Here is a 26,695-nt window from a genome sequence, read left to right as displayed (position 1 = left end):
TTGTTGTCCTCAGAAATCTGTGTTGAGAGACATGACACGAGCAGCTTGGCTCCAGCTGGAATGGCAAGCACAAACATCCTTGCTGGAGCCAGCAGTTCCAAAGATGCTCCCAAATACGCTCATCCTCTCATTTCACTTCACAGAGAAAACAAAGAATCCACCACAAGCCAGGGATGCATTTCTCCAGCTATTTGTAATGTGCACAAACAGCTCCATTCCTCTCCACATCCACCTGTAGCAGAGCTGAAACGGTGGCTGCACTCCTGAAGGTCAATTCCTTGGCATTACTGCAGCACATTCCAACAGGCTGATATCAACATTCCTTCCTAGAGAGCTGGATCCTGGACTGGTGACTGAAATGAAGAAGGTAGGTGGTGTGTGGAAGCAGAGTTGTTAAACAGCTGGCAACATCTGTGCCCCAGCTTCTATCACACAACATTTACTAACTACAGCCAAAACACTGAGTAATTTTTGGACTTGTAGCAGTTTCAACATCCATTTTATTTGGTCTGATCTGTTTTCAGCAAAACATGGTAGTCACAAGGGGAGACAGTAGAAAATACATTTAAGTTACGCCAGGTATTTAATATTTCTTTTGTAACAAGATTGGGCTTCTGGTAGTCCAGAATGCCTCTGATTTGAAGAAGCAATAGAAATGCATAGAACAGAAAAATCTTTTTAACTTCTCCTAAGTTTATCCACACTGTAAACCATAAAATCCTCAACTCACTTCAAGTAATTCTTGAAAATATTAAATATAAACCTCTGGTAATGACAATATTGCAGAAATACACCATCATTACCAGTTATATTCCTTAATAACTGTAATTTGATCCCCTGATGTTTTGTTTTCCTGCAATAGTCAGCCAACAGAAACAATGCAGCAGCAGGAAGATTTTAATATATGGTAAATAACAAATTGAGAATTCTGAAGAATCACTAGGAAAATATGAATTAACTTCATGTAGAGAATTTGATTTTCTAGTTTACTGCTAGTGATTTTCAAACAACTACATCTGTCTGGATTGAAAAGAAAGACAAACCCATAATTTACTTCAGTACATCATGCTATACATACTTGAGACAGAAGATATGAAGCTTCATGGGACAAGAGTAGATTAATTTCTCATTCATGTACTCAGACAACTTCAGCCAGCTCAAGCACACACATTTCTCATCCTACAGACTCCCTAAAATGCCCTTGCAATGTAATGCAAGCCTAGAATACCCAAACTTTGCAAATCATAAATTCCCCTGGGTTTTTTTTTTCTTTTTTAATTTTAGATATGCAAACAGCCTCACTGACTAACAATATATTACAAAAATCACAACATTTTAACATATGAACAAAAAAAAAATTTCTTCCATCAAGTTGATAAGGCAGGTGGGGTTTGCAAACTGAAGGATTTCCCTAATTAAAGCTGAGAATGTTGTGAGAGCAGGTATGGGAGCTCTACAGCCACTTTTTAACAAGCACAGCCAATCAAAACATTCAGTTGAATTGGAGCTGAAAACCAACCCTGCCAGCAGCCAGTTCATCCTGTCCTACCCTAACCCATAGTTCAGTTCCAATGAACTGAGGGTTCAGAGGGAAATAAAAAATCCATCTTCAGGTGAAATTACAGGAGATCAGTGAGCCCTGAAGGTCCTGCTCCTCTTGCCTGCTCCCAGCACACGGCCCCACTGCTGTGCTCAGCTGGGCACCTTTGTGAAACCATTCCTGCATATTCAGCTGCACAAGTGAGATCCTTATCTGGGGGGTACTGAGCTCAATGGCTTCACAGAAGATATCCAACAAAGGACAGGAAAAAAAAAATTCAGCTTGGAAGGTGAGACTTCTCCTATTTTACATCAAAAAGCCAGTAGATTAGCTCTTAGTTTCTCATCAATACAATTTTCTGAAGAATGTGGGAAAGAGAAATCCTCAAAACACCTAAATACCAACCTTGCCCAGCCCTGTTCACAACAGCTTGTGAAATCTGATATTATCAAAGAATGATGTAAGGCTTTCTACAGGTTGGAATACAACTTTACAGCCATAAATAGCAACCAGCACGTTAAACAAACTCCTTTAGGCAGGTTGTCTTACAGCAAATCAGCAACTCCATTAAAAAGGAAAGGATTATATTGACAAAACCAAGTTAGACAAAAAGCATTAACTTACTGAATCCAGAAAGCAGAGATAGGTTCCTGAGCTCTGAATTACTGCTTGATTTTTAGCAAATCCAACTGTTGAGAAAGCAAAGATAAAAATATGGAGGAGTTTTTACTGTCACATCTTTTTAAATCTTAATAAAATGAGGAATAAATGAAAAAAATACAAAAATCAGTATCACATAAGGTACCAGATTTTTCCATATTTAAAGCAAGGTAATTTGTGAATATTGAAATAGGAGGCCTATGTCAGTCACCTTCTCTGAGTGACTACCAGAATTCTACAATCAAGTAGAATAAGAGTACTTCTGCCAGCCCTCCCCAAAGATATAATATGTAATGTGTATCTTGAAGGGGGCAGGTTTTATATCCAGAACCTCAGCTTGTAGAGTCACAGACAGCTTTGGGCTGGAAGGGACCTTTAAAGGCCAACCCTTTGCAAAGAGCAGATACTGAAAATCTTTGATGTACATACATTCATCTTTTAAGCCTTAAAAAATACCAGCAAATCATAAAATGACCAGAAACTGCTGTTCCTCCCATCAAAGTTCTCAGAAGGACTCAAAAAGTTCTATTTGTGGGTGCTTGTCAAATATAAAGTTTGCAAATGCAAAACCTTCACATGGCATTCATGTAAAGGGGATGCAGAGAGGAGCCAAAGCAGGCTGATTTATTAGATACATACACAGAGCACAAAGGGGATTTATTCATACCATAACATGTTGTATCATCAATGCAGACCACACTGAAATGTCACTTCAGACAAATGACAATATTGGCACCCAGGGTGTCTCAGTTTCTGACCTCCTGACACTTGGTGAATCTTTTTACCAACCCATTCATTTCAGCAAGAAATTAATAAACTAGAGAAGAAAATTGTTTTGTCAGCTTAATTTCTGAAGTAGATGACTGTTCTGGAGGATCAAACAAATGGCAGAAGCAGAAAAATGAGAAGGAGCAGGAATGCACAGTTGAAGGTAAGGATGGGACTGCAGCAACCACTGGGATACACCCACAAGGTGGGAATGCTTACTGGGATCATTTTTGCAGGTACATAAGGTGAACCTAAGAACTCTCTGAATTCTTGCCCTGGGCAGCATTCTAAGAAAAGCCCACACTACATCCAGTGCTAGTCTGAAAAATGCTGCATGGATTCCCCTTGGTCACAAATGAGACACCTAAGCTTCCTTTGGAGTATTTATGGAACCAAGTCAGGGAATCCAGCAAGATCACCCTGACCTGCAAAATAAACATTGTGAAGACACGCAATACTGTAGGGTTTTTTACTCTATGGGGGAAAACTAGAAATGTAAAGCCAAAAACTCTCACCATGAAGTGGAGCAGAATAATTTTAAATAATATTATCCACAAAGTTTCTGACTTTGCATTTGAAAAAAAAAGCAGAGTTCTCTAATTCTCTTATATCCTTTTATGTGTTACAAATTTAAGTTAGCTCAGGAAACAGATTTAACTGGGCTCAAAGGTTCCCTTAGTTGTAATGCACGTGCTCCTTGGCTATTTTGCTGAGCTGTCCAAGTACAGAAAAAGACTTATGACTGCATTTCTTACTGCCTCAAGGAACATTAGCACCAGAAGAGGACTAATAAAGGCCCTTCCTTATAACTGTGTTATTTTTTCTCATGTACTTTAATCCTCACCTCAACTTCTCTTCATTGTGTGTTTTTTGGCTTTATTACTTTACAGGATGTTTACATTCTACCTTGTAGAGACCTATGAATATGGAATCTCATCTGCACAGTAACTCTCAGTCTCCTTCCCACTGGCAGTAAAAAAGCAGCTGGCAGAGACAGGAGCTGCCACAGCAGCAGCAGAGCTGGGTCCTGGCACCACAGTTGGAGTGGGAAACAACTGATGCAAGTCAGCAGGCCTGGGCATGCCAAAGCAGCAACCCCCAGTCCTCCACTTACCCCTAGGAAAGCAGGAGATAAAGGAACAGCACAAAAATGATGACAGAATTAAGTTTGCCCAATTTTAAACACATCAGTACTATCAGAAGGCACAGCAGCTGTAAAGCAGCCTGGACTTACATTTCAGTGTATTTCAGCAACTTTCAATGGATAATAATGAAATTACAAGGAAGCAAAACTGTAAGAAAATAGTGAAGGAGGCTTCAAGGCAACTAGAAGATGGCAATTATTTTACTCTATGAACTTCCTGAAGGATTTCAGATCTCATTTTCAAATAAGCCACTTTAAATAAAATCAAGAAATATCTAGTATTTGTTATGAGTTGGAAAATATTTCTTGCTGTGTTTAAGACAGAAACATCCTGAAGTTTTTCATATACCAGATATCTTTCAGAGAAAAGAGAGAGAAGAAAATACACATATTTTTTAAATTATTAAGAAGATAAATATAACTCCCCATAGAAGAAACTAGGTATTAAAAATTCTTTCACCACAACAAATTCTGTGTTTGGCACGAGTAAAAAAAAAATTCTTTAATATTACTCTAGTGAACAAAATGAAATGTTTGTGCCAGGTCTCTGAGTTTTGTAAGGCCTGCTTACTTGGTGAAAAGAGCCTGTTACCATGGCTACAGCCGTAAAAACTTAAGCCTCAGTGAGATATTAACATTCCTTACTCTTGGAAAGAAAAAGGTTTCCTTTTTTTAGGCAAGTGACCCTTTCTTTTTTCCAAGGTTCCCCCCCCCTTTCTTTTACATGTTCGAAAAGAATCAGAAATAAATCCTAATCTTGTGTAAATAGTTGAAGATGTGAAGCCTGCCTAGTACATTGTTTCTGGACCAAAGCATCTTCTTTTAAAGGCAAGACTCCTTCCAGTTGTACCTAGTCCTTAACAAAATGAAAGTAAATCACCAAAAGCAAACAAATGCTATGGATTTCAAGTAACCTGCTTCTAAAATTTAACAACCATGAAGTAAGTAAAGATGTCCTTGTTTTAATGGTGACCTGAGAGTGTCTCCCACATGGATAAGCCTGGGTTTGTTTTTTAGCAGCACTATGCAATTCACACTATTATTTAAATTACATATTTAAACAGTGCACAGCCCCTCCTACCCCCAATTTATTAGAGATCTGTTCAGTCTCCAGTTACCCCAACACTGATAAATGCATGCTAAACCAAAAAATAATCTAAATAATCTGACATATCCCTAATGGCACAATGGAATTCACAACTGGAACTCAATTTTAGGTTCAGTTTCCTGAAGTGAAAAGGTGAACAGACATCAGAATTCTAAAATTTTAAAAAACCCCATCCTGCTTGTGTGTTCTGGCATACTAAAACCTAGTTTATACACAATTGATACAACACTCTAGTAGGAACAAGACTTTAGACACAGCAAACGTTTATAAAAATGGCAAATATGTTACACAACACTGATGGTATCAGCAGAAACATTACTGGCTATCTTAAGGAACAGAATTAACAACCTCTGGGATTATTCTCTGATTTAAGAAATTGTAACCTTCCTAGTCTCTTGATCAGTTTCTTGATCAGTAAAAGAAGTCAGTTTTGAAAAGAGACTGATCACCCAATAGCAGAGGGGGGAGAAAAAAGAAGAAAAAGTTACAGGATTATGAGTAATTCTTGACATTGCTCACATCCAGCTGTATCAGTTGCCCAAAAGAGAAAAATTCCCTCTAAAAACCTTGTCTGCCTTTTGTCATTACCAGCCCAATAGTTCTGATATTACAAGCTGCACTGTCCAAACACCACCAGTTCATGCTAAAGGTATTAAAATACTAAAAATATTTATAGTGAGGGTTATGCTGTGTTACTTCAGTATTGCTATGTCTGACAACTATTTAAAAACAGATGTAAAGCTACAGTCAGGAGAAATGACAGTAAATAAAGCCAGGGGCCTCTACCAGGTTGCAGATGAATTCAGTGCACAAACTCCCAATTTATTTGCATGTTTCAACAGGGGATGAAAAGCAAACTTTCTGGAACAGAAGTGGGCTTTTGCATAAGAAGATCATCTTGAGGAGACTCTAAAGAGCCTGAGTTTTTTACACTTCAAACAGGACGTGCAGTGAAAAAACAGCAACTGTCCAAATTCTGTGTCACAGTGTTTCCAAAGTGTGACTTTTAAGAGATAACTTCAAAGACACAAACTTGGAACCAACAATTCCTACCTGTCTACTCATTAAAACAAAGTCCAGAATGAGAGAACCATTGGTTTACACAGCTCCAGTACAAAATGTGAGCACACTGCTCTTCCTTTGTGATCTTCCAACTTTACTGGCACTCAACAACAGCTTCTCCAAAAAGCAACTGACTTTTATTTCTGTTTCACATTGTAGGAAGATTTTGTGCTAAAACCCCCCAAACATAAACCAACCAAAGCAAGCAAAAGAAAATCTGTTTAGAGAGAGATTTATTTGTAATCTTCTGCAGTGGGAGATAATTCATATTAGCATGCAAATGAATAGGGGATCACATCATACACCTGTCTGACAGCTCACTAAACATATTGGTTTAGCTCTTTGAGTGAATACTTGGGACTTTAGTGAGAGTTTTTAGCTCACATCAAAACTTCTGAAACCTCTGTTTTGATTTGATCATTGAAGCAATATCAAAAAGGCATTTATTTTCTATTTCAGGGTCTATTTTACTGGACTGAAAGATATGCATTTACTTTTAAAATCCTTATGCAAAGAATTTTGAATATTTTTTTTTTAAAACCCATCTCCTGAAGATAAATCAGATATCAGAAAGCCACAGTAAAATTGTAAGCATTAGCAACATTGTGTATACTACAATTAAACAAAATTCTTTTGCTTTTGCAGAGTAGAGCACACAAGTGCTTAGCCAAGTTCTTTCCTTGAACATATAAACAAATTCTACAGAGCCCAAAGCAACAGGGCCAAATTCAAATTGGAATGAGTTTTCAAACAGAGCTCTAGAAAACAATGTGGGTTTTTTCCATTGCAGGGGAAATGGCTACAAAGACATTTTCAAACTCAAAATCAGAAGGTGCCTGCAATAAGAACCAAACTCTCACAAAATTAATCTACATACCACCTCGAGGCTGAGAGGAATTGTTGGTTCCAATGACTACTGAAACACCAATTTCTTCCAACTTGATCTTCCATTTTTCAATTATTTCAGCTGAACCATCCTAGAAAAAAAATTACATAGATGCAGCTATTTTAATTTGTGTGTTGAAGTGAACCAAAAATTCTTGTTAGAGACAGTATTTTAAAGGTCTGAAACACACCTTGCTGGCATCATTAAAAACTGACAGCTCCATGGTTCCTTTAAAATCTTGTTCCCAAACTGACTTCAGGCATTCATCTAACCAGCACTCACTGTTGTGAACAGGCAAAATGATAGACTACAAAAGAACAAACAGAGATCCACATGCATGTCAGGAAGCATATTTTTGTTTATTTACAGTATATTTAGTAAAAAGGAGAAGTAGCAGATCCTTCTGAAACTAACTTTCACCAAAAAATGCATCTGAAAAATGTAAAAGTAGGTGAAAAACCTTTATTTTCTTACAAATATGATTTGCTTTCTTCTCTATCGACCTTCTTTTTAAATTAAGTTCCACAAGATGGTTTTTGGTGGAAGTCCAAGGAAACAAGAGAGAGACCACTGAAGCAAACCCACAAATGAAACATCTGTAACACCACCCTAACCTGCTTCTGGTATTCCTGCATTTCTCAAGACACTTTTGTCCTCCATTAATACATCTCACTCATCAATTTCCCTTCAAGCCTAATTGGAGATGCTCATACATGCAGCTGGACCCTCAGGGTGCAGCCAAGATTTTAACATTGATTCCACCTCCACCTGCTCTAAAGCATGCTGGAATTCGATCTGTGATGCAGCTCCACACTCTGCCATCCCAGCCTTCCTCTTACAGCCCCTTGGCTCACAGGTGCACACACAGCAGGAAAACACACCTGAAAGATTTGAAAATTGGTTAGAAACCAGAGAGGAGAGCTTTACCTGTTCAAGTTTAGTTTCTCATCACTGATCTAGTTGTCCCTAAAAAGCCAACAACCCCCAGAATTCTTTCAGTGTCTCAAAAGAGAACACACTTCCTTCACAACATGCAAAGGCTGAGAAATCAGCCTGGTGGAACACTGGCTGGGTTTGAGAAGGGAGAGCCAAGTCTGAACCTGCTAAAATTACTTTTAGATGGGGAACTTAAGGGCCTGAGTAACTCCTAAAAAGTCTCATGGGACATTTCAAGAAGTCCCTAGAAACACAACTTAAACTCCTCATGATGTGGGGTAACCCCAAACTGGAAGAAAGAGAGGATTTGTTCCTATTGTGAGCAGGAGAGAATCCTAAGAAACAAAACATTTTGTTTGATACTGAAATGGAATTATTCACAATTTAGTGCCAAGGTGCAAACACAGGTGCACCCATCACAAGGCAGAGTTTTGGACACTGAAGGATGTGCACACTGGTACAAGCCAATCCTGTGTGGGGTACAATGATTAACAACATTTCACAGCCAAATAAAATAGCAAACATCTAAATGAATGAACCTCCTGAGTTTTGGCAGCATGATGGAACAGTTCTCAAAAGAAATAGGATAAAAGCTCTCTAAACTTTTAGGCAAAGCAGGCCTTTGGTTTGTGTTTTAGAGAGATAAATAAAATAGGGAGAAACAAAAAAAAAGTGAAACTGATTACCCAATAATTACAACATACAGACAAAAAAGATTATTTCAGAACTGTCTCAGATTAGTACTTTGAGACTAAAATAAAAGAAAAAAAATCTGAGATTCTGAAGTACTATATTCAATTTACTCAAGATTTTAATATTCTTTATGTGGACATGGCAACTAAACATGACCCTACACATTCATATCAATCAATCTAACATATTAATTCACAAAAAAGGGTTCCACAATTCTTCCAATGACAATGTAAACTTGTGCAGTTTTGCACATCCAGAAAAATCCGTTATTTTTCAATTTGTTTTCTGATTCACTTAGTAAAAATTTGACTAAGCCATCACCAACTGGCTTGCCATTGGTTTGAAAACTGGAACTTCTTTGCTTTTTTTCCGTGGTGCACTCCTGTTTTAAGTCAGGGCAGCAGTGCAAAATAGCAAGATGATGTTTGACCTCCCTGTTTGGTTTGAACTGAAAGCAGAAAAAAGTACTTTGAGGGCAGCACATAGAAAACAACCCATAAATACCTGATGGCACCGAGGTGCTCTCAACTGAACTGCTCATAATATATTTACATGCTCCTAAACACATTACTGTGAGCAAATTCTGCTTCCACAGAACCATGCAGAACTGGACACCTGCCAAACTAAGGCCCAGAGCTGAATGCTGATGATACTTCTGTGTAAAACCTGAAAAATTAACAAATCCACACAAATAACTGTACTCAGCAATAGGATTAACACCTCAGAGTATTGCTGATGTATACTAGAGTTTCACCATTTTTGCTCAGCTCACTGGTATTCTGTGTTTAGTTTTAATTTGAGGATAAATCAACAATCTAGACCTTCATTTCTCCCTCATTCATTACCAGATTTGTACCCTGGATTAAGAGTTGCAACTGGGCAGTCATACATTGGCTTTTAATGTTGTGTGACTGTATCAGAATAATTTGATCTCCTTGGACCATTTAAAGAGGGGAACAACATGAACCAGGGCACTATTTCCCTTACAGGTACAGTCTCATAGCAAAAATCCCAGCTGGTAGTAACGTCCAGAGACTGTGTCTGCTTCTCCTGTCCCAAAACAAGATCAACCACAGTTCTGGCATTGCTGACAAACCCTCTCTCCAGAGTCAAACTCCAACCTTTCTAAGGCACTCACTAAAAGCAGGCATTAAAAAACCCCTAAAATGGTTTTTCCAGTGGTTTTTGGTTTTTTTTTTTTTGCTACAGTTTATGCCAACTCCTACTTCCCAGTCCCAGCACAGATGATTATTCTAGTTCTCCTTGCAGCAGTCCTTCCTGTATTTGAAGACTGCTACCAAAACAGTGAACTACAGAGGTGTAAAACTCCCTCAAAGTAATTTTGAGTATTTGGGGGATAAATTGCAAACAACTAATGTACTTTTGGCATTACAAATCATCTGAATGACAATCTGAGCAATCTGAGTCACAATTACCATTTCATCAGCTGAGGCTGATTTACAGCAGCATCCAACAGAGAGGATTTTCATGGCCTATGAGCCAAATATGACTCTTGAAACAGAGCTGTGAATCAAACCTGGACTTGAGCATTGTGACACTACCTGGATTTCCCTGAACCCCACACATTCTACACAAGTATTATATATATATATTTTTTTGTAGTTTTATATTTCTATTTATATGGCTATATAGGCACAAATAGAGATAGGTGTTGTATATTTAACTTTATTTATGTGTTTTATTTATAGATAAGTGCGCATATATAACAAATTATATGTATATAATATATATATACACGATATATATACACACTATATACACACATATATACATGTGCATATGCATATACATATGTACATGTATATGTACATATACATATATATATATATACACACTTGTACGGGAAGTAACAAAAACAGGAAGTGTTGTAGGAAGATATTACGACTTTCGCTGCCAACCCCGTGGTGTACCCGAACGCGCCGGCACCGACCCCTCCGGGAGAGCCCTCCCGGGCCAGCCCCGGCCCCGCCCGAGCCGCCGTGTCCGCCCCGGGCACTCCCAGCCCCGGGCACCCCGGCCCGGCCCCGCCTGTCACGTACCACCTGCACGGGGGGCTCGGGGCTCCCGCCGGCTCTCCCCGGCTCCGCCATCGCCGCCGCCCCGCAGCGAGGAGCGGGAGGAACAACCACAGAGACGGAGGCTGGAGCGGCCGGAAGAGGCTCTGCCGGCGGCGGCTGCCGAGCCCCGGCCCCGGCCCCAGCCCGCGAGGGTGCCCCGGCCCGTGAGGGCACCCGGCCCCGGCCCGTGAGGGCACCCTGACCCCGGCCCCGGCCCCGGCCCGTGAGGGCACCCGGCCCCGGCCCCGGCCCCGGCCCGTGAGGGCACCCCGGCCCCGGCCCGTCAGGGCACCCGGCCGCGGTCACGGCCCCGGCTGTGAAGACCCTCGTACGGAAAATCGCGCTATGAAAAACCGGTGTCCCCAAAAAAGACAGAAGAGCCCTGCAACTTTATTCAAATAAAGAGCGAGGCCACACACCCGCGGGGTTTTCTCTGCCGAGGACCTCCGTTTTATCCCAAAATCCCGGCCGCTTGTTGCCCTCTTCCTTTCCCAGTGCTGAGGTGTTAGGAAGGTACAGCCATCCCGAATTGCCTGCCATGTGTTCCCCCCACCGTAAACATGGCATTTTCCAAATATGAACATGGCATTTTCCAAATGTAAACATGGCATTTTCCCCAAAGTTTTGAAGTTCAGGCTTGTGCCGACCCTTGTCAGTGTCAGGAGTCAAGTTTCGCTCTGCAGCAAACCTGCTGCTTGTTAAGAGAGATATTAAGACCCATTTCAAAGATGTTAACACCCATATCTTCACTCATGTTTGTTAAGAAATTAGCACACATTTTCCCTCTCACTCTGATTCTGCAATTGATGCTGCCTGCGCTTCCCCAACTGGTCTCTAAGCTCAAACCTGTACATTTTCAGCAGCGTTACAATGCTTTTTCAAAGTTATTTCCCACACTGAGGTATCGTGTCAGGTAGTAGCCTGTTTCAACTGAAATTTGTGGAAATTGAAACAAATTTTTTGCTTTGGAGTTGATCATCGTACATATTCCTGGAGAATGATAATGGTAATGCCAATGTTCTCTAATCTCTCCAGTCTGGACTTTTCTTGGCCCAAACTACTGTGTTCAGTGTTTTTTTAATAAAAAAGTTTCTAATAACCTTTTAAAAGGAAAAATTGCTGGTGGTAATGGTGCCATTATCATAGAATCATGGTGTTGGAATGGAATGGACCATCCAGTGCCACCCCCTACCATGGGCAGGGACACCTTGCAGTATCCCAGGCTGCTCCAAGCCCTGTCCAACCTGGCCTTGGACACTTCTATAGATGGGACAGCCACAGCTTCTCTGAGCAATTGTGCCAGGGCCTCCTCACCCTCACAGTAAAATATTTGTTCCTGATATCTAACCTGAATTTCCCCTCTTTCAGCTTGTACCCATTACTCCTTGTCTTGTCACAGCAGTTCCTGACAAAGACTTCCTCTCCAACTTCCTTGTAGGCCCTTTCAGATACTGGGAGGCATTTCAAAATATACTGGAATGCATTATTGATCATTTATTAACTGAAATTATGGTTGTGCAACTACTTACTGCCTTGAAAGTATTCACAGCTAAAAGGGATTGCAGCACCAGGCCCTGTACAACAACCTATTCAGAATTTTTAAAATTTGCACAAAGAAATCTTTGTTAAGCAAAATCCTGAGATTATCCCTTGTTTATTTGAAGAACCTGTTAAACGGCCAGACAATTCAAGGAGCAAACAGAGCAGAGTTATCTTAAAATGTTGGTTGGCACACAAATCTGAGAACTGAGGTGAGGAGAACAGCCAAGCAGTAATTCACCCTCGGAATCTATTTCAAATTATCTGCACAGCTTCTCACTGTCCAGCCTGAGTTTAATCTCTCCATGAGCAGCACTGTTAAATATGATCATTCCTGTTTCTGGCGACAAAGGCTGCTGGCACTGCTGTGTTGCCTGCGTGCCTTGCTTTATCTAGGAAAGTGTAGCAGAGTATTGCTTTACTCACCCTAAACCAAACAAAAGTCCCAGTCAGGGACAGCGCCTCATTAAGCAAAACAAAATGCAGACAAAGCCCTTGCTGCCTTCCCTGAGGAAAATACAGAACCAGTCAAACCCACCAGAAATGTTTTCTAAGTTATATTATGTAGCTGACCACAGAAAGTAATTAAATACAAATTTCTGCTTAGAATGTGATTTTTGTTTGGGGTGGGTTTGGAAAGACATTTAAAGGCCCATAAGCATGTGGAACCTATTCAGTGGGATTGTCAGGGCAACCTAGGCAGCTAACACCCATTGTGAGAGTTCTTACCTACTGGCTTTTGAAATTCCAGCAGGCATTTCTGTGTCCTTGGGCAACTTGGGGAACGAAATAGTTTCCAAAATACAGTCAACTGTTTCACTGCCCATTCCACTTTCATGTGGGGCAGAATGGAAAGAGATCTCCACAACAAACTCATTAAGAACAAAGCAAAGATGGTTTGGTCCTAGTTCTACTTCCAATTGCTCTGTGTTAAAGATTTTTCTTAGTGATGGGGCCAGCTCACAAAGTAGTCCTCACAGCTAAAAGCATTGCAAACTCAGACATTTCTTATCAAATTAGTGTTTAGCTTTTATTTCTGACAAAAGAATCTTTTGAGGAGTATTACTGTGAACCTAAGATTTGCAGTTTCTGGAGGCTTTAGCTATCAAATAGAAATTTTCCTCATCTTAATGGAAAAATGGAAAAACATAATATCCAGAAAGGTGGTTTTGTTGTTAGGTGGGTTTTTTTTTTTGTTATTTTGGTTTTTTTTACATATCACTGTCATTTCTAAAATGACACAGACTCACAGTATGAACAGCATGGGCATATTGACTTGTGAGAGCAGATCTCAGCTGATTTCACTGGAGTTTAAAAGAAAATAAAGCAAGACTGCTTGTGTAGGCTATCAGAGGGGTTATTGAGGCCAAGTACCCTTGGGTTTAGTTCCTTTTGGAAAAGCTCAAATAGGAACTGGGGTGGTAAAAATGCATCTATACAAACATATCTGTTGTGTTGTGGGGCACGTGAGCAACTTAATTTGGTTGTATCTTTATTGGAAAGACAGAATGAGTGAGTATAGAGTGTTCTTTTAACACATTTGTCACTGAAGTTACAATCTCTGGTACTGAAGTATTTCCAGAACTCACTATGTTGAAAGGATCATTCAACGGAGTAGGTAAAAAATTCAGCTCTGAGCAAGTTTTGAAACCACTTCTATTCAAAGAATGCTTTGAGCTTCCAAAAATGCTGTTATTTTCATAAAATGTCACAGTTGAGTGGCAAGAGGAGAGGGGGGCAATATCTCTCATTACAATACAAAACAGCAGAAGGGGACACGAGAAGCTCATCTAGTGCTGCCATCCTGAGACAGGCTCAACTCACAAGCACCTACTGGTCCATGGGACTTCATAACCTCCTCAGCCACTTCACTGCAGCCCTTGCTGTCTTTGCCCATAGAAAGGATTTCTTAATATCCAGCTTAGATATTGCAGCACTTTCTAAGCCCCTTGAAATTAGGCTGGCTAAGATCTTTTCCCTCTGGCTAAAAGATGAAGACTTCTGGGATCTCCCCAGTTTTAGAGCTGTTGAGGCTGAGCCTACAGCATAACTTATCTCTTTCATACAGATGCTTTTTACTTCTCTCTCCCCCTCCATAGTGCTCAGCTCCCAAGGTACAGTTCCTCTCTTTGAATCCTCTTAGTAACAGCATCTTAATATTTTACCTCAGGCAAGAATTATCCTACTTTGCTCCTACCTTAGTAGATTTGGCACTTTGTCTGCCTTTTAGACCAGATGTGAAAAGTTTTGCTGGGCTATTAAAAAGAAAACAAGATCCTTACCACCCTACCCTGCTTTTTTGCAGGCCTAAGAAGAGATTTTATAATCAAACACCCTGACTAAATACTACCAAGGAGGCCAGCAGCCTGCCCAAAGATAAGACCAGAATTTCTTAAAAAGGACACAGGCCCCCATCCCTTCAGCCTGTATCTCCACCCTGGAGGCTGCTCAGCCCCCTCCTCCAGGGCTCCCCTGATAGCCCTCTCCCTGTGGCTTTATCCCCTGCAGCTGTGTGCCTTCTCAGCTGCTTTCTTGTTAATGCCTATGTTAACCCTTTCTTTGCCTGAGGAGGCTTGCAAATTCCATCACAAATCCTTTAGTCCTTCCCCAGCCTGCAAGCCCTTTATTAATTTATGATTTTATGAATTTGCAAATTGCTGTTGAGTTTCCCTCCCATCCCACGCTTTTGTTGAGACATCTGATTTGTTCAGTGATGTTTTAGACCTTTGTTTTTTCTCCTGACTCGGTTCTGGATGCTCTCTGGGCACTTTGCATCTCTGTTGGAGAATAAGCCCCAGCACCAGTCCTGGTGCTCCTGCTGGGGCTGGACCAGAGCAGGATTACTTCTCATGTCTTGCAAGCCATACTCCTGTTTGCACAGCTTAGTGCAGTGTTTGCCTTTTTCACAATGGCTTGACACTGTTAACTCCTAATCAGCTTGTGATCTATTATATCCCCTAGATCTTTTTCTGCATGAGGGAAACAGTATTTTAGCAGTTTTATTCCAGTCAGCCACATGAGAAGAAAATGACTGAAGTAGTGTGAGTGAGATTATCTGCTTTGGGCTTCAATGCCAGGATTGTTTACTGGTTTCCAATTAGTTACATGTGTACACCCTGTTAAGGGAGTTGCACAAGGGCTGCTAATGCCTTCCTTTGGCCTTCAGAGCATTTATTACTAGCAGGGACTAGTACCTAAGAGTTATTTGGGCCAATTTCCCTGTGTACTCAAGACTTCAAATGCTCAGCTGAAATTACAGGCCTAATTGCTCTTACAATTTAGACATATTGAGTTTGGGTAACCTCACTGAAAATGCTGCTGCTCCTTAGAGAATAAACGTTGTGTGATACATTTCTTTCTCTGAAACATTAGCTGTGCTTAGAAAGGATGTTGCTTGTTTCTTCTTTCTTCTTTTCAAATGAGTCAACCTGAAGAAGCCGGTGGTTGTTGTGATGAGGCAGTAAATACCACAAATATTCTGTTAGCTGCACTACTGGACTTGGGTAGCCTTGTGGGTGAAATAGAAAGATCCCTTTCATTTCAGTACCAGCCCACACCTCCAAACATACACTCTCCTTGACCACCAGTCATCCCACCCCTTGTGGTTCCATGTCCTGGGCCACAGTAGTGTGATGTTCTGCAGGTTCCCTGTTCTGCTCAAGCCATTCTCCTCCCTGCTCCAGCTCAGGCTGCTGAGTGTACCTTTATATTTAGTATGATTTTGTGGCATTAAAACTGCAGGAAATGAGGTAGTGACAAGTGAGAGGCACTTCCAAAGAACTGAAGCAGATTAGTGCAGGTTTTTCTTTGCCAAGGGCTTTAATATTTGAGCAATATTATGCAAAGTTAGACTTGAATTTGGTAATCTTTTCCTAAAGGAATGGCTCTAAATAATGCAGTATTTTTAAAATAGAGTAAAAGAAGCAAATTTACTTTTTAGCTTGTGAAATCACCTGGAGGATCCAGTGATAGGCATGTGATTATGGTCTTACCACCTCAGTTAATACAGTTTGGGTTTCCTACTAACAAACCAATGTGAAACTCAGTAAAGTAATAAAGGCATTTTCCTTACATACCCAAAAGAACTTCATAAGTAAGTTATTTGGAGGGAAAAGGTTCTTATTTACAAAAGATAGCAAGATTCAGATAATGGGAAGAGATAAAGGGTGGCCTTGAATTCCCATTTTCCTGTGTGCCACCACTGATAACCCTGGAGAATCAATGCTTCTACTTGAAGAAGAGCAAACCTTTCACCTTTCCAGCGTTCACTTGAGGTCCTTTGTTTTTCAAAACGGTGCCTCTGATCTTCTTGATGACTGAACTGTTAAACACTTAAAAAATCAAGTTATTCTGAAGAGCTGAGGAAAGTAGGTGGATGTGTCTATTTCCCAAAGATTCCCTGGTAAGTACAAACTATCCACAGACAGAATTTTGTTGAACTTCTGTACCTTTGGGAGCTTAAACTTCTTTGTGTTTAAGTACAGGAAGCATCTGACATTTTAAGATGGGAAAGTGCTTAAAGAAATAAATCATATCCCTCCAAAGGAATGTATACATAACAGGAACTGGGATTTGTAAAATATAAGAGATCCACAGACTATGGATTGGATGCAGATCTTTATATGACACACAAGAAGAGAAATGAGTAACATTTTGAATTATGAATTAGCCAAAGGCATCTAAAGAAAAGATACAAGAATTGTATAGCTCTGGAGAATACAGCAACATTTACTTAATATGTCTTCATTTAAAACAGAATTCAGTAGGTTCTTTAAATCTTTATACTGCCCCATAAAAGACATTTTATTATGCTGTATTATATCTTTTAATATCCCCTTTAAATATTAACCTGCTCTGAAAAGTGGATCTTAAATTACAGTTTATTGTGACTAATTCAGTTTCAGTTTTGTTTAATTTTCAAGCCAAGACTGTTCTGCATTTTCCTGTAAATGCCAGCTCATCACACTTACCCTGGGTTATGAAATTAAAAGTTTTCAGGTTCATGCATCTTCAGTAATACAGATTTAACAGCTTTGTTAAGGCTAATAATAGTGCTGATAATACAAAGGCAGTAGAGAGAGCAGCTCACTCCCTTACAGCTGTGTGTTGTAAAAGAGTAGCAAAGATATAATTCTTGTCAGAAAATTGACCAGATGTGAGCACAGCAGAGGCAGGAAACTCTTCCCTTTCAGTGAAAAACTGTTACTCCATCTTTATATTCTTTCTTTGCTGAATGGAACCCTTCTCAAGGCCAGGAGGGCCTTTGGACAGCCTGAGAAATGCGGTGCTAACCTGAGGACTGCAGCTCTCTGAGGAAAGGAAGCAATGAGCTGTGCAAATGGGATCTGTGATGGTTTGTGATTATCTTATCCAGCAGTGCCCACAGGCAGCTCCGGGGCTGTGGAAGGGCAGGGACACTGCCCGGGGTGGCATTATCTGTCCCACGGGGATCCAGAGGGGACATGCTGGTGTGGGACCACTGAGCCCAGCTGGGAGGCAGGGACTGCCCCAGCCCCGTGGGGCTGTGTTGTTGTCCAGGGGTCTGTGTACAAATCACAAACAGGACAGGACTGCTGGGAACGTGCCTTGAGCTGTTTGATTTTCCAGCATCAGTCTCATTCCATGGCTATGACAATGGGAAGATGCCAGCAGCTCACATCCCAGGCAGCAGACACAGAACTCAATGTCACAACTCACTTTATGAGTTTTGTGACCAATCACACAAAGCAAAAGCACATTGACAGTAGTTCCATCCAACCACTGTAAGCACAGGTACCTTTGGTTAAACAATGCTTGCTTATTTCAAATACAATACCTGCTTGTGAGCCCTAAAACACAATGCACAGAGCTCCATTATTGAGCTTAGAACTCCCCAATATCTCACCAGATAAACTTTTCTGCAGCTTAGGGAGTTATTCTAGACAAGTGTTAATACACAGACCATTGTTCTAGTTGTCCTTATTTTCTACTTCTTACATAATTTTTCTGCTGACCAATCTCATGGCTGCTGCTTAGCTCTAATCACAGTTCTGCTGTCTCTGAGGCTGCCTTTTGCAGCTCTCCCAAAACCCCTCTGATTTTAAGGATTCCCCCGGCACTGCTCATCTCTGCCTCTTCTCCCTGGGTTGAGGGGAGCTGAGGAGGAGCCACAGATTTGTGCAGCTTTAGGGACTGATGGGGGCTGCCAGCAGTGGGACCTGGGAGTGAAAGTAAAGGACTTGAGCAAATTTGTCTGTACAGTGATCTTTTCAAAGGATCACAATAATTTTGTGTGAATAAACTGACAATTGTGTCAAGTTTAGAGTTTTTTGAGGTAAGGTTATGACATCTGTGACATTACAGATAGAATTTGCTTATCAAAAACGTTTTAGGAGCAGGTCTGTGGAGATTACATTGCTGTGCTAGCAGGATATAAGAGGTGACAGTAAATTATTTCATTGTGTAGAGGCTCCCTGGTAACGTCATCCTGATGCCATTAGAGCCTGCAATAAACCACCATGCACAAAAGACTCTGCATCTCCCTCCCCGTGACAAAATCCTTACTCATCTACTTCTTATTCTTTCCATAATGAACCCAGATACTTAACTTCCATCTAAACTTTCCCTTCCTAAATAAGGTACTATTTTTTTTTTTTAACCACAAGAGAAAGAAATTTAATTTCACCAGCTGGGAATTCAAGATCCTCTTTTGACTTCAAGTGAAAACAACTAAAAATACCTTTTTGCTAACATTGCTGCTTTTGCCCAGTACTGTGCCTGTTAAGACAGAGTTCAAGGGTAGCCAAGTGTCCAGCTCCACTGAGAGCACTGGCCTAGAAGCAAACCCTGCAGGTATTTAAATCCTGGGATATCTCTGTATGCAAATGGGAAGTTTCATTTTGTTTTAGAACCTCCGACTGTAGAAAGTTGTGTTGGTCAGTGTTCTCATCTTGGGTTCTCAGATTATTTATGCAGCTGACAACCCATGTGACCGTTGTGGTTATTGTGCACGTAAACTTGAACTTTGACATTTCATCCTGTTGCAGAGCCTTGGTATGTGCATTCCTTTATCTTCCCACCATCCCTGCAGTTGCTGTTCATTATTGTCAGTGCTTATTAGTTAGAAAAGTCCATTCCATTTTGTTTGGGCCAATTAACTGGTGGAGAGAGCAGCTCTTCCAGGGTCCCCACTAACTGTGTATCACCAGCTATCATCCACTGATTGATTAAATAAACCTGAGCTCTGCTGCACTCTTCAAAGAAGGAAATTCTTGTTTCTCAGTTGACTAACTTAAAAACTCTTCAGACTTTTGAATATTTCATTCTCTTATGACAAAGGAAAAAACAGACATTGTGTCGGAAATTAAATGAGAGCTGTTGTAGTATTTTTTGTCATAACTACTTTGTATTCTTTTTCATGTGTTTAGGATAGTGTCTTCCTAAAAAAAACAGAGAAGAAGAATACCAGGAGAGGAAACAGTCCTTGTGCTGCTTCAATATTGTGACCTGCAGCCTGTCTGAAAACATAACAAAGCCTTGATTGTGCAAGTGCCCAGCTGATCCAACAAGCAATGAATGAGTGAGCAATGGTCAACAAGGAGGAGTGGATATCACACAGGGCAATTCAAAAAGGTTGTAGTGCTGTGAAGTGAGAGAGGCATGAAATGAAAAAGAACCAGAGATAAATAGATCATCAACCATGTGGGTTACTACTACTTTTTTTTTCTTTCTTTTCCTTGAAATGGTCCAGCATAGGAAAAAAAATGTGACTATAAATGGGAAAGAGATATGCCTTCCAGTATGGAAGAAAATAATCTAATTCTTTCAGTCTAAATGACTGATAATTTCAAACCAGAATCTGATCTAAATATGAATGAGATCTCCAGGAATCTGCTTGGGTCACATGCCAGGTAGTGCAGGACAGTTGTGTCAGGGAAGTACAGACTGATTTTCATGTTCTTTCAAGCATTTGGGTCCACATAAGGCCCAACCAGACATGTCAGCATGAGAGAGGGTGGGAAAATCTGACCTGTTAGAGCAGACCTCCTCCAGTTCTTGGGAGCACAAGATTCAGCAGTAGGGAGGATTCCCTTTCCTTCAAAGATTTACACTGGTCATTTTACTCTTGAATGGATTCAATTCAAGTCAGAATTCTGCAAGAGAAAGCAGAAGACACATAGACAAATATATGACCAAGACAGCAGAATCCAGATTTCCTACTTAGGTACTGCTTCAAGGACTTCATTTAAAAGCATTAAAAAAAAAAAAAAAGAGTTTGGGCAACCACGGCATCTTCTAAAACTATTTTAATCTATTCTAGCTTGATGGTGTTTCTGAGTAAAAGCACTTCCTGATTTTCTAGTCCTTACTGTTAGTTTTGTTAGATCATTTTAGATCTGTTACCACACCTTCAGGCTTTCATGTTGCTTTGTTTTTGTCACTGATCTCACAACAGTAAATTGGCAGAGTACCATGAATTTTTGTCAATGGATTTTCAGAGCTCCTCATCACCTAAATTCAGCATTGTAATATAGACAAATTATTTTCAGCAGGTCATGCAAGGAACTGAGAGAGGACTTTGACAGAGAATCTAATTTTCCTTTTCCTCAGTCCACTACTTTAATCAGGGGAGCATCTCTGCTCAGATTTGTTGGCACCTAAATGAGAGTGTAATCTGACCTAATAAAGCCATGATAGTCAACACATGCTTTGAACCAAAGAAAAAGGAAATAAATTAGAGTCTCTTTCAGCAGAGTTTGCAAAACTGACAGTCTCATTTGAGCTTTGGGCCTCTTTTGAGGAGTTTTCTTGCTTGTGGTGCTAAAAGGAAGGAGGTGAAGCAGGGCCCTTTATCCCCTGCAGATACATCTGCCCTGCAAATACTGCCTCAAAGCAGCACAAAGGACCCTGCTTGTGGAGCAGCACAGATCCCATTTCATTGTCAGCTCCATTGTTTTTCCTTAAGCAAATATGTAATAATGTCAGAATTTATGGATTAGTTACACAATCCCTGATCTGCTTTAACCAGAGTTAGTGCTGTTCCTCCCAGAATGCTGCTGTCTGTGCAGACAGACAGACAGACTGGGTACCTACACAGAGCTCTTTGCTTATTTTTCTCTGTTAATGCTGAAATATTTGGTAAGACATCACTCATTGAGTGGGTGATTGAATTTAAGAAAGAATGAAAATGCTTGTGCTGTTAATAACAACTGGACAAACCTCGCTGCTGTTTTCCTACAAAAACTGTCACTGAGTTTAGGGTGAAATTTGGCTTGCAAAAACTACTCCATGGACCCAATCTGCCTCATGGGAGCTTGTCAAAAAATCCCTGTCATCAGATCTGAGGTGGATCTGGTCTCTGAAAAGACCTGCTGTTGAAAATGAAGTGTGAAATTTGAAAATTATTAAGTTGAAGTATTTACCTTGCTACTTCATCAAGTCTGCAAAAATATTCTCTCTCCTTCTGGTAACCTAGCAATGAATACCCAGTGCACAGTTATTTTTTCACAATTTGTAGGAGAGTTGCATTAAAATGCATGTCAGTGTCTATTTCTTGACAGGCATGTAGCAAGCAACACTGCAGAAATGTTTGTTTATCCTGGCAGGGGCTGGATTTGTTTAGTGTAACTTGCACCAGTTTTGTCCAAATTCTGAAGTAGAAAGGAAAATATATTCTTGTTTTCTGATCAGTGTTACAAATGTTCTCTTTAGCTTTGTTTTTATTAAGAGAAGTGACTGCTAATGGATTTGGACCTGTGTCCTCTGCTGTCATACTCTCTCTGCATGTACTGGAAATTGTTGAATGCTTTTGAAAAACTGATTGCATGGGCTGAGCTTACAGGTTGCAGAGTGGAGACAGGCTGGAGGAGCTGAAGAAAATGAAAAATTAAGCCAGCCAAGAGATATGCATCATGATTAATATCAGCTTCACCGGTGGCATAAATTATGTTTTCTAAAACAGGAAATTAATGTTTATTAAGTGGTAGAAATAAACAACTGGTCCTCTTGAAGAGTCCTCAGACTAAATGCTGTTTTCTGAGTACTTCTTGGCAGACATTTTAAATACCTAGGTTATTGTGAAATGAAAAGAAAACACTAATGCTTGTGGATGAAATGCACGGGACTATCCCCAAAACAGCAATATGCTGAGGCCTCTTCAGAGGTTTTTGGTTTTGGCTTCAGCTTTACCAGACTCAGGCATGCAAGCAGGAGTTACTGCCTGCACCCCAGAGGGGTCTCTGGGCTTAGGCACTAAATCCTCTGCCTGGGTCCCCAGTCCCAGCCTTGCAGTGTGGGGTGGGAATGAGCTGTTTCTGAGCCATCTTTTGTTCTTTGTGTTACCTTTTTGATCCTCTCAATAGGCTGCTTGGGTCCAGACATCATTCCCTTCATTGCTTTTGAGTTTGATGTGCAAAGAGTATAATGCAAATTCCTGTCTGCACAGGCTGGGTTGCTTAACAGTTCAAGGTGTTGGGAGTGGGGAAATGGTGAGAGAAAAGCACCAAAACCATTGCTACCATGATGCTGTGGCCCGTGGCTTGATCCAAACCAAGCTGTGTGGTTTGGGAGACTGTTCCTTATATCACAAAGCCAGGGTTTAGCAGTATCCCAAAGCGTAGGTTTGATCTTTACTCCACCTTAGACCTCTCGGCCAAAAATATGCCTTGCTCAGCCTCCCCTGCTGATTTATCTTACCTGGATGAGGTATTTAATCAGGAATGGTGTAGCCAGGAGTGCAGTGTTGCTCTGCAGCCAGCATGGAGAGGCAGGGATGGCCTGGGCTGGGCTACCCCATCCTGCAGAGGGGCTTTGCCCTGGGGGACAGGGCAGGGCAGCACACCTGACCTCCCTGCTCAAAGGCTGGTGTTAGTCCTGTGTCCTACCCTGCTTCATACCTGGGAGATCAAAAGAAAGGCCTTGAAGAGAAAGGGAAATTATTATTTTATTAAAAAATTGAAGTTACACATTGGCCACACTACTGATTTGCCTCAAATGTTGCAATATTCTTGGGAAGTGAACCTCCCTGCCTGCAGTGTTCATCCCTGTTTGCACAGTGCTGTGCACAGAGGGCCCGTAGGTGTAACTCTGGGTACACCTACTGGTTTGGCCACATCACAAGTCTGGGCATCTCTTTTTCTGGGCCTTTTTTTTTTTTAATTTATTTTGCTGTTGCATTGTATAATGATTTTTTTTATTCCCAAAGTTTTGTTGTTTTTTTGGTTTTTTTGTTTGTTTATCTGACAATTAAGTACCTGAGAGTAACTAAATAGGTATCTGATAATAAAGTATCTCTCTTTCATGCCTACAGCAAAATCCATTGGTTTGGGTGGGAGCTGGTTGGGATCCCAGTGCAAACACCCAGAGGAGGGAGCTGGGTGTGAGTGCAGCAGGAGCTGCCAGTTCAGGGGGAGCTGTTTGTCTCAGAGCTGCCTGTGTGTGTCCAAGGCAGAGGGGCAGCTCTGCTCCCCACCCCCTCTCCCAGCTCTTCTTTAATGCTGCCTCACTCTTTAAAATGCAATCTTTAAATTAACATGATTTAATCAGAAATGCTGCTGTCCTGCAGCTGGATTTCAGGCATGCCCTAACAGCAGCTTCTTTTAGGAAAGATTTACTTATTTTTCTTTAAATGTCTGTTGTTTTCAGTTGCATTCCAAAGGCCAAAACTTTTCCCTTCAAAACAAAACAAGAAAAGCAAGATGTGATGTAGTGGTTTAGGCTTAGTGGGAATTGTGCTCGGATATTAAGGCTGCAGAAGCAGGCAGGAATGAGCAGGAGGGTGCAATTATGGATGAGTGTATTTTCTTCACTGATTTTAATTTCATGAGAGCAAGTAACACGGTCCCCCCTCACCACACACAAAGGTTTCCCACTGTCCATTCAGCTGCTGAACCTCTCCCTGTTTTGTTACTCTGCTCACTCCTGTCTGCCCACTGGATTTACCTTACAAATTCTATTTATTTCCTATTGCTCCTGTATTCATTGTCTATTGTCCTCTCTGTGGCTTGTTTGAATTCTTAGACCACTCTCTTTCCCCTCCTGCTTTGCCATGCATGCTATTTAGCTATGGCTTTGCCTTTCCAGAAAATACCCTGCTTCTCCTCCTTCCCCCTCCTCCTTCAAAGTTTCAGATTTCCCTTGCTGGCAGGCAGCGAGGGGCTGCACACCAGGCACCAGCCCTTGGGTCTGCTCTGTAAGCACAGGACCTGATTCCCCTCCTGCAAACTGAGGAGCGTGACAATAAATCAGCTGAGAGGGGGCTGCCTGGAAATTGCAAAACAGGGACACGTAGTGAAACCAACACATGGCTGGGCAGTGACCAGCACAGCTCACAGGAGCTCACAGCTCTCCCAAATATATTCCCTTGGGGACAGCAAGGCAGAGTGAGACCTTTCAACAGATTAGCTCTGCCACAGTGTTTAAAGCAGCTTTGAATGTTCAGCTGAGATGTGCTTAACCCCAAATGCAGCATCTGAAAGTGCCCTTCCTGTGCCTTCCAGCAGGGTCCCAACTTGGCAGGGGGGTTTGTCCCCAATAATGTAAACACAGCCATGCTTTGAAGAAAATTTAAATCCAGACCTGAGCTTGAGCCCATCTGTAATCACTACTTGATTTTGCCTTCCTCAAATCTGTACTTTTGAGTACTGAGGAAAATGAGTCATCTCTCCTTTAATAGGTTCTCCTCCTACTCTTTAAAATCCTTAAAAGTCCTTTAAAATCGCTGCTGTTTGTGCCTGGGTTGGTAGCCGTGACAAGCAAATATTTAAAGTGAATTTAGAAGGAAGTGTCTGAAGTGACTGTGTAGAGTCTCATCTTTGAGTTGCTCCTTGAGGGAAGCAGTGGAGCTTTATTGGGGTTCAAGTGTTTGAGTGTAGGGAGCTGCTTCCAGAACCTGTATCTCCAGTCCTGCCACATTAGGTCAGAGTAGTTAGTGACTTCTGTTTTCAGAGGAGTTTAAATGAAGCCTTTGCTGCAGAAGATTTATATTCCCATTCGACATTATACAATATTTTCTTCCCAAGATTTCAGTGAAGTTCTGCTCTTTCTGAATCGTAAATGAAAAAGAAAAAAAAAAATTACTGTTCAGAATGTTCTCTCTTGAAAAGATGTTTGCTTTTCACAGCTCAAACAGAAAACAGCTCAGTGCATCCAAAAGCTGCCTCACCCTTTGAGCGTGTTCCCAGATCTCAGCCAAGAGCACTACTATGGAATAGCTGTGAGTAGCCGGAAGAGCATTGTAGGGATTGAGATGCAAATGAGCAAAGCAAGCAGCCCCCTTCACTGCAGAGGTTCCCTATCTCCTGCTGCCCCTCACTTTTGAACTGGGGGAGGCTTAACCTGGGCTTTGCTCCCCAGCCGCGATCCCTGGCTCTGCACCCACAGCCCTTGGCTCTGCAGCCACCAGCCCGGGCTTTGCTCACTTGTAAGGCTCAGCAGCTTGGGGAGGATGAAAACTGTGTCAGCATCAGGAAGGCGTGGAGGACAGGAGGGGCTTTCAAAGTCCCCGTGTTGCCGTTGCTTTTCTGGGTCCCGAGAACTAAATGCCACCGCTTTTTCTGAGTTAAAAGGAGGGGGGAATAAAAGCCAGAGGTAGTAGCCACTGCAAAATAGCACACTCTGTTCCCTATCTTAAAAGTTCACAGTTTTCAGGCAGTTTCAAAAGTTCCAGAGAGTAATGTGAGCTGCCTGGGCACTTGTTTGTTTTATCAAATGCGGGGAGTTCGAATATTGCAAAGGAAATCAGATACAGTAGGTTGGGGGGCGTGCAGGGGGTTGCACATATAAACACTCTGAAAAATAAAGCAATATGGTGTTTTCTCTGTATGCTTTTCTTTCCAGTGTGAGGGAAGGAAGCAAAACATTCTAACAAAACCTCCTTCTAAAGAAATAATCAAGGCGCTGAGCTCTAAAGCCGGTATCACTGTACACGACTGGGAGAAAAAGGCATTTTGCATTATTGCATGTTGTCATCACTTTGCTCAGTGTTGTCCCTCCGTGCTAATTACATGTTTACATGCATTGCATCATTGGGCAGAATTACTGTAATTATGTTAATACTTCATAATCAACAGAACACAGTACCTGTAATTTACCAAACAAAAAGGACATGAAAAGCTAAACCCGCAAATGGAAAGGGATACACTGCAAAGGATTTAATCCTCGGTGCAGCAGCAGGGAGGAAGCTTTCAGAGCTGGAATATCCTGCTTCAGCCACTGGATGCTCTCAGAGGCACCAGGGCACTTTGCAAGGTGTTTTAACAGGTACTAAGGAGGATAACACACCAAACTGTGAACAGGGTGTAAA

General features: G+C 41.2%; 1 protein-coding gene across 1 annotated transcript in view; it reads right to left on the bottom strand.

The window, feature by feature from the left end:
• B3GNTL1 (UDP-GlcNAc:betaGal beta-1,3-N-acetylglucosaminyltransferase like 1) overlaps nucleotides 1-10,912 on the bottom strand; it is a 108,480-nt gene extending 97,568 nt beyond the window's left edge. The window contains exons 1-4 of the mRNA XM_066565789.1: nucleotides 10,858-10,912; nucleotides 7,359-7,475; nucleotides 7,160-7,259; nucleotides 2,165-2,229 (exon numbers count right to left, since the gene is read on the bottom strand). Of these exons, the coding sequence (XP_066421886.1) occupies nucleotides 2,165-2,229; nucleotides 7,160-7,259; nucleotides 7,359-7,475; nucleotides 10,858-10,908 (333 nt within the window). The 5' untranslated portion in view covers nucleotides 10,909-10,912. The remainder of the gene's footprint in view (nucleotides 1-2,164; nucleotides 2,230-7,159; nucleotides 7,260-7,358; nucleotides 7,476-10,857) is intronic.
• Nucleotides 10,913-26,695: the final 15,783 nt, after the last annotated feature.

This window comes from Molothrus aeneus, chromosome 25, assembly GCF_037042795.1.
Source record: "Molothrus aeneus isolate 106 chromosome 25, BPBGC_Maene_1.0, whole genome shotgun sequence".
Classification (NCBI taxonomy): Eukaryota; Metazoa; Chordata; class Aves; order Passeriformes; family Icteridae; genus Molothrus; species Molothrus aeneus.
This window is presented reverse-complemented; position numbering and strand designations above follow the sequence as displayed.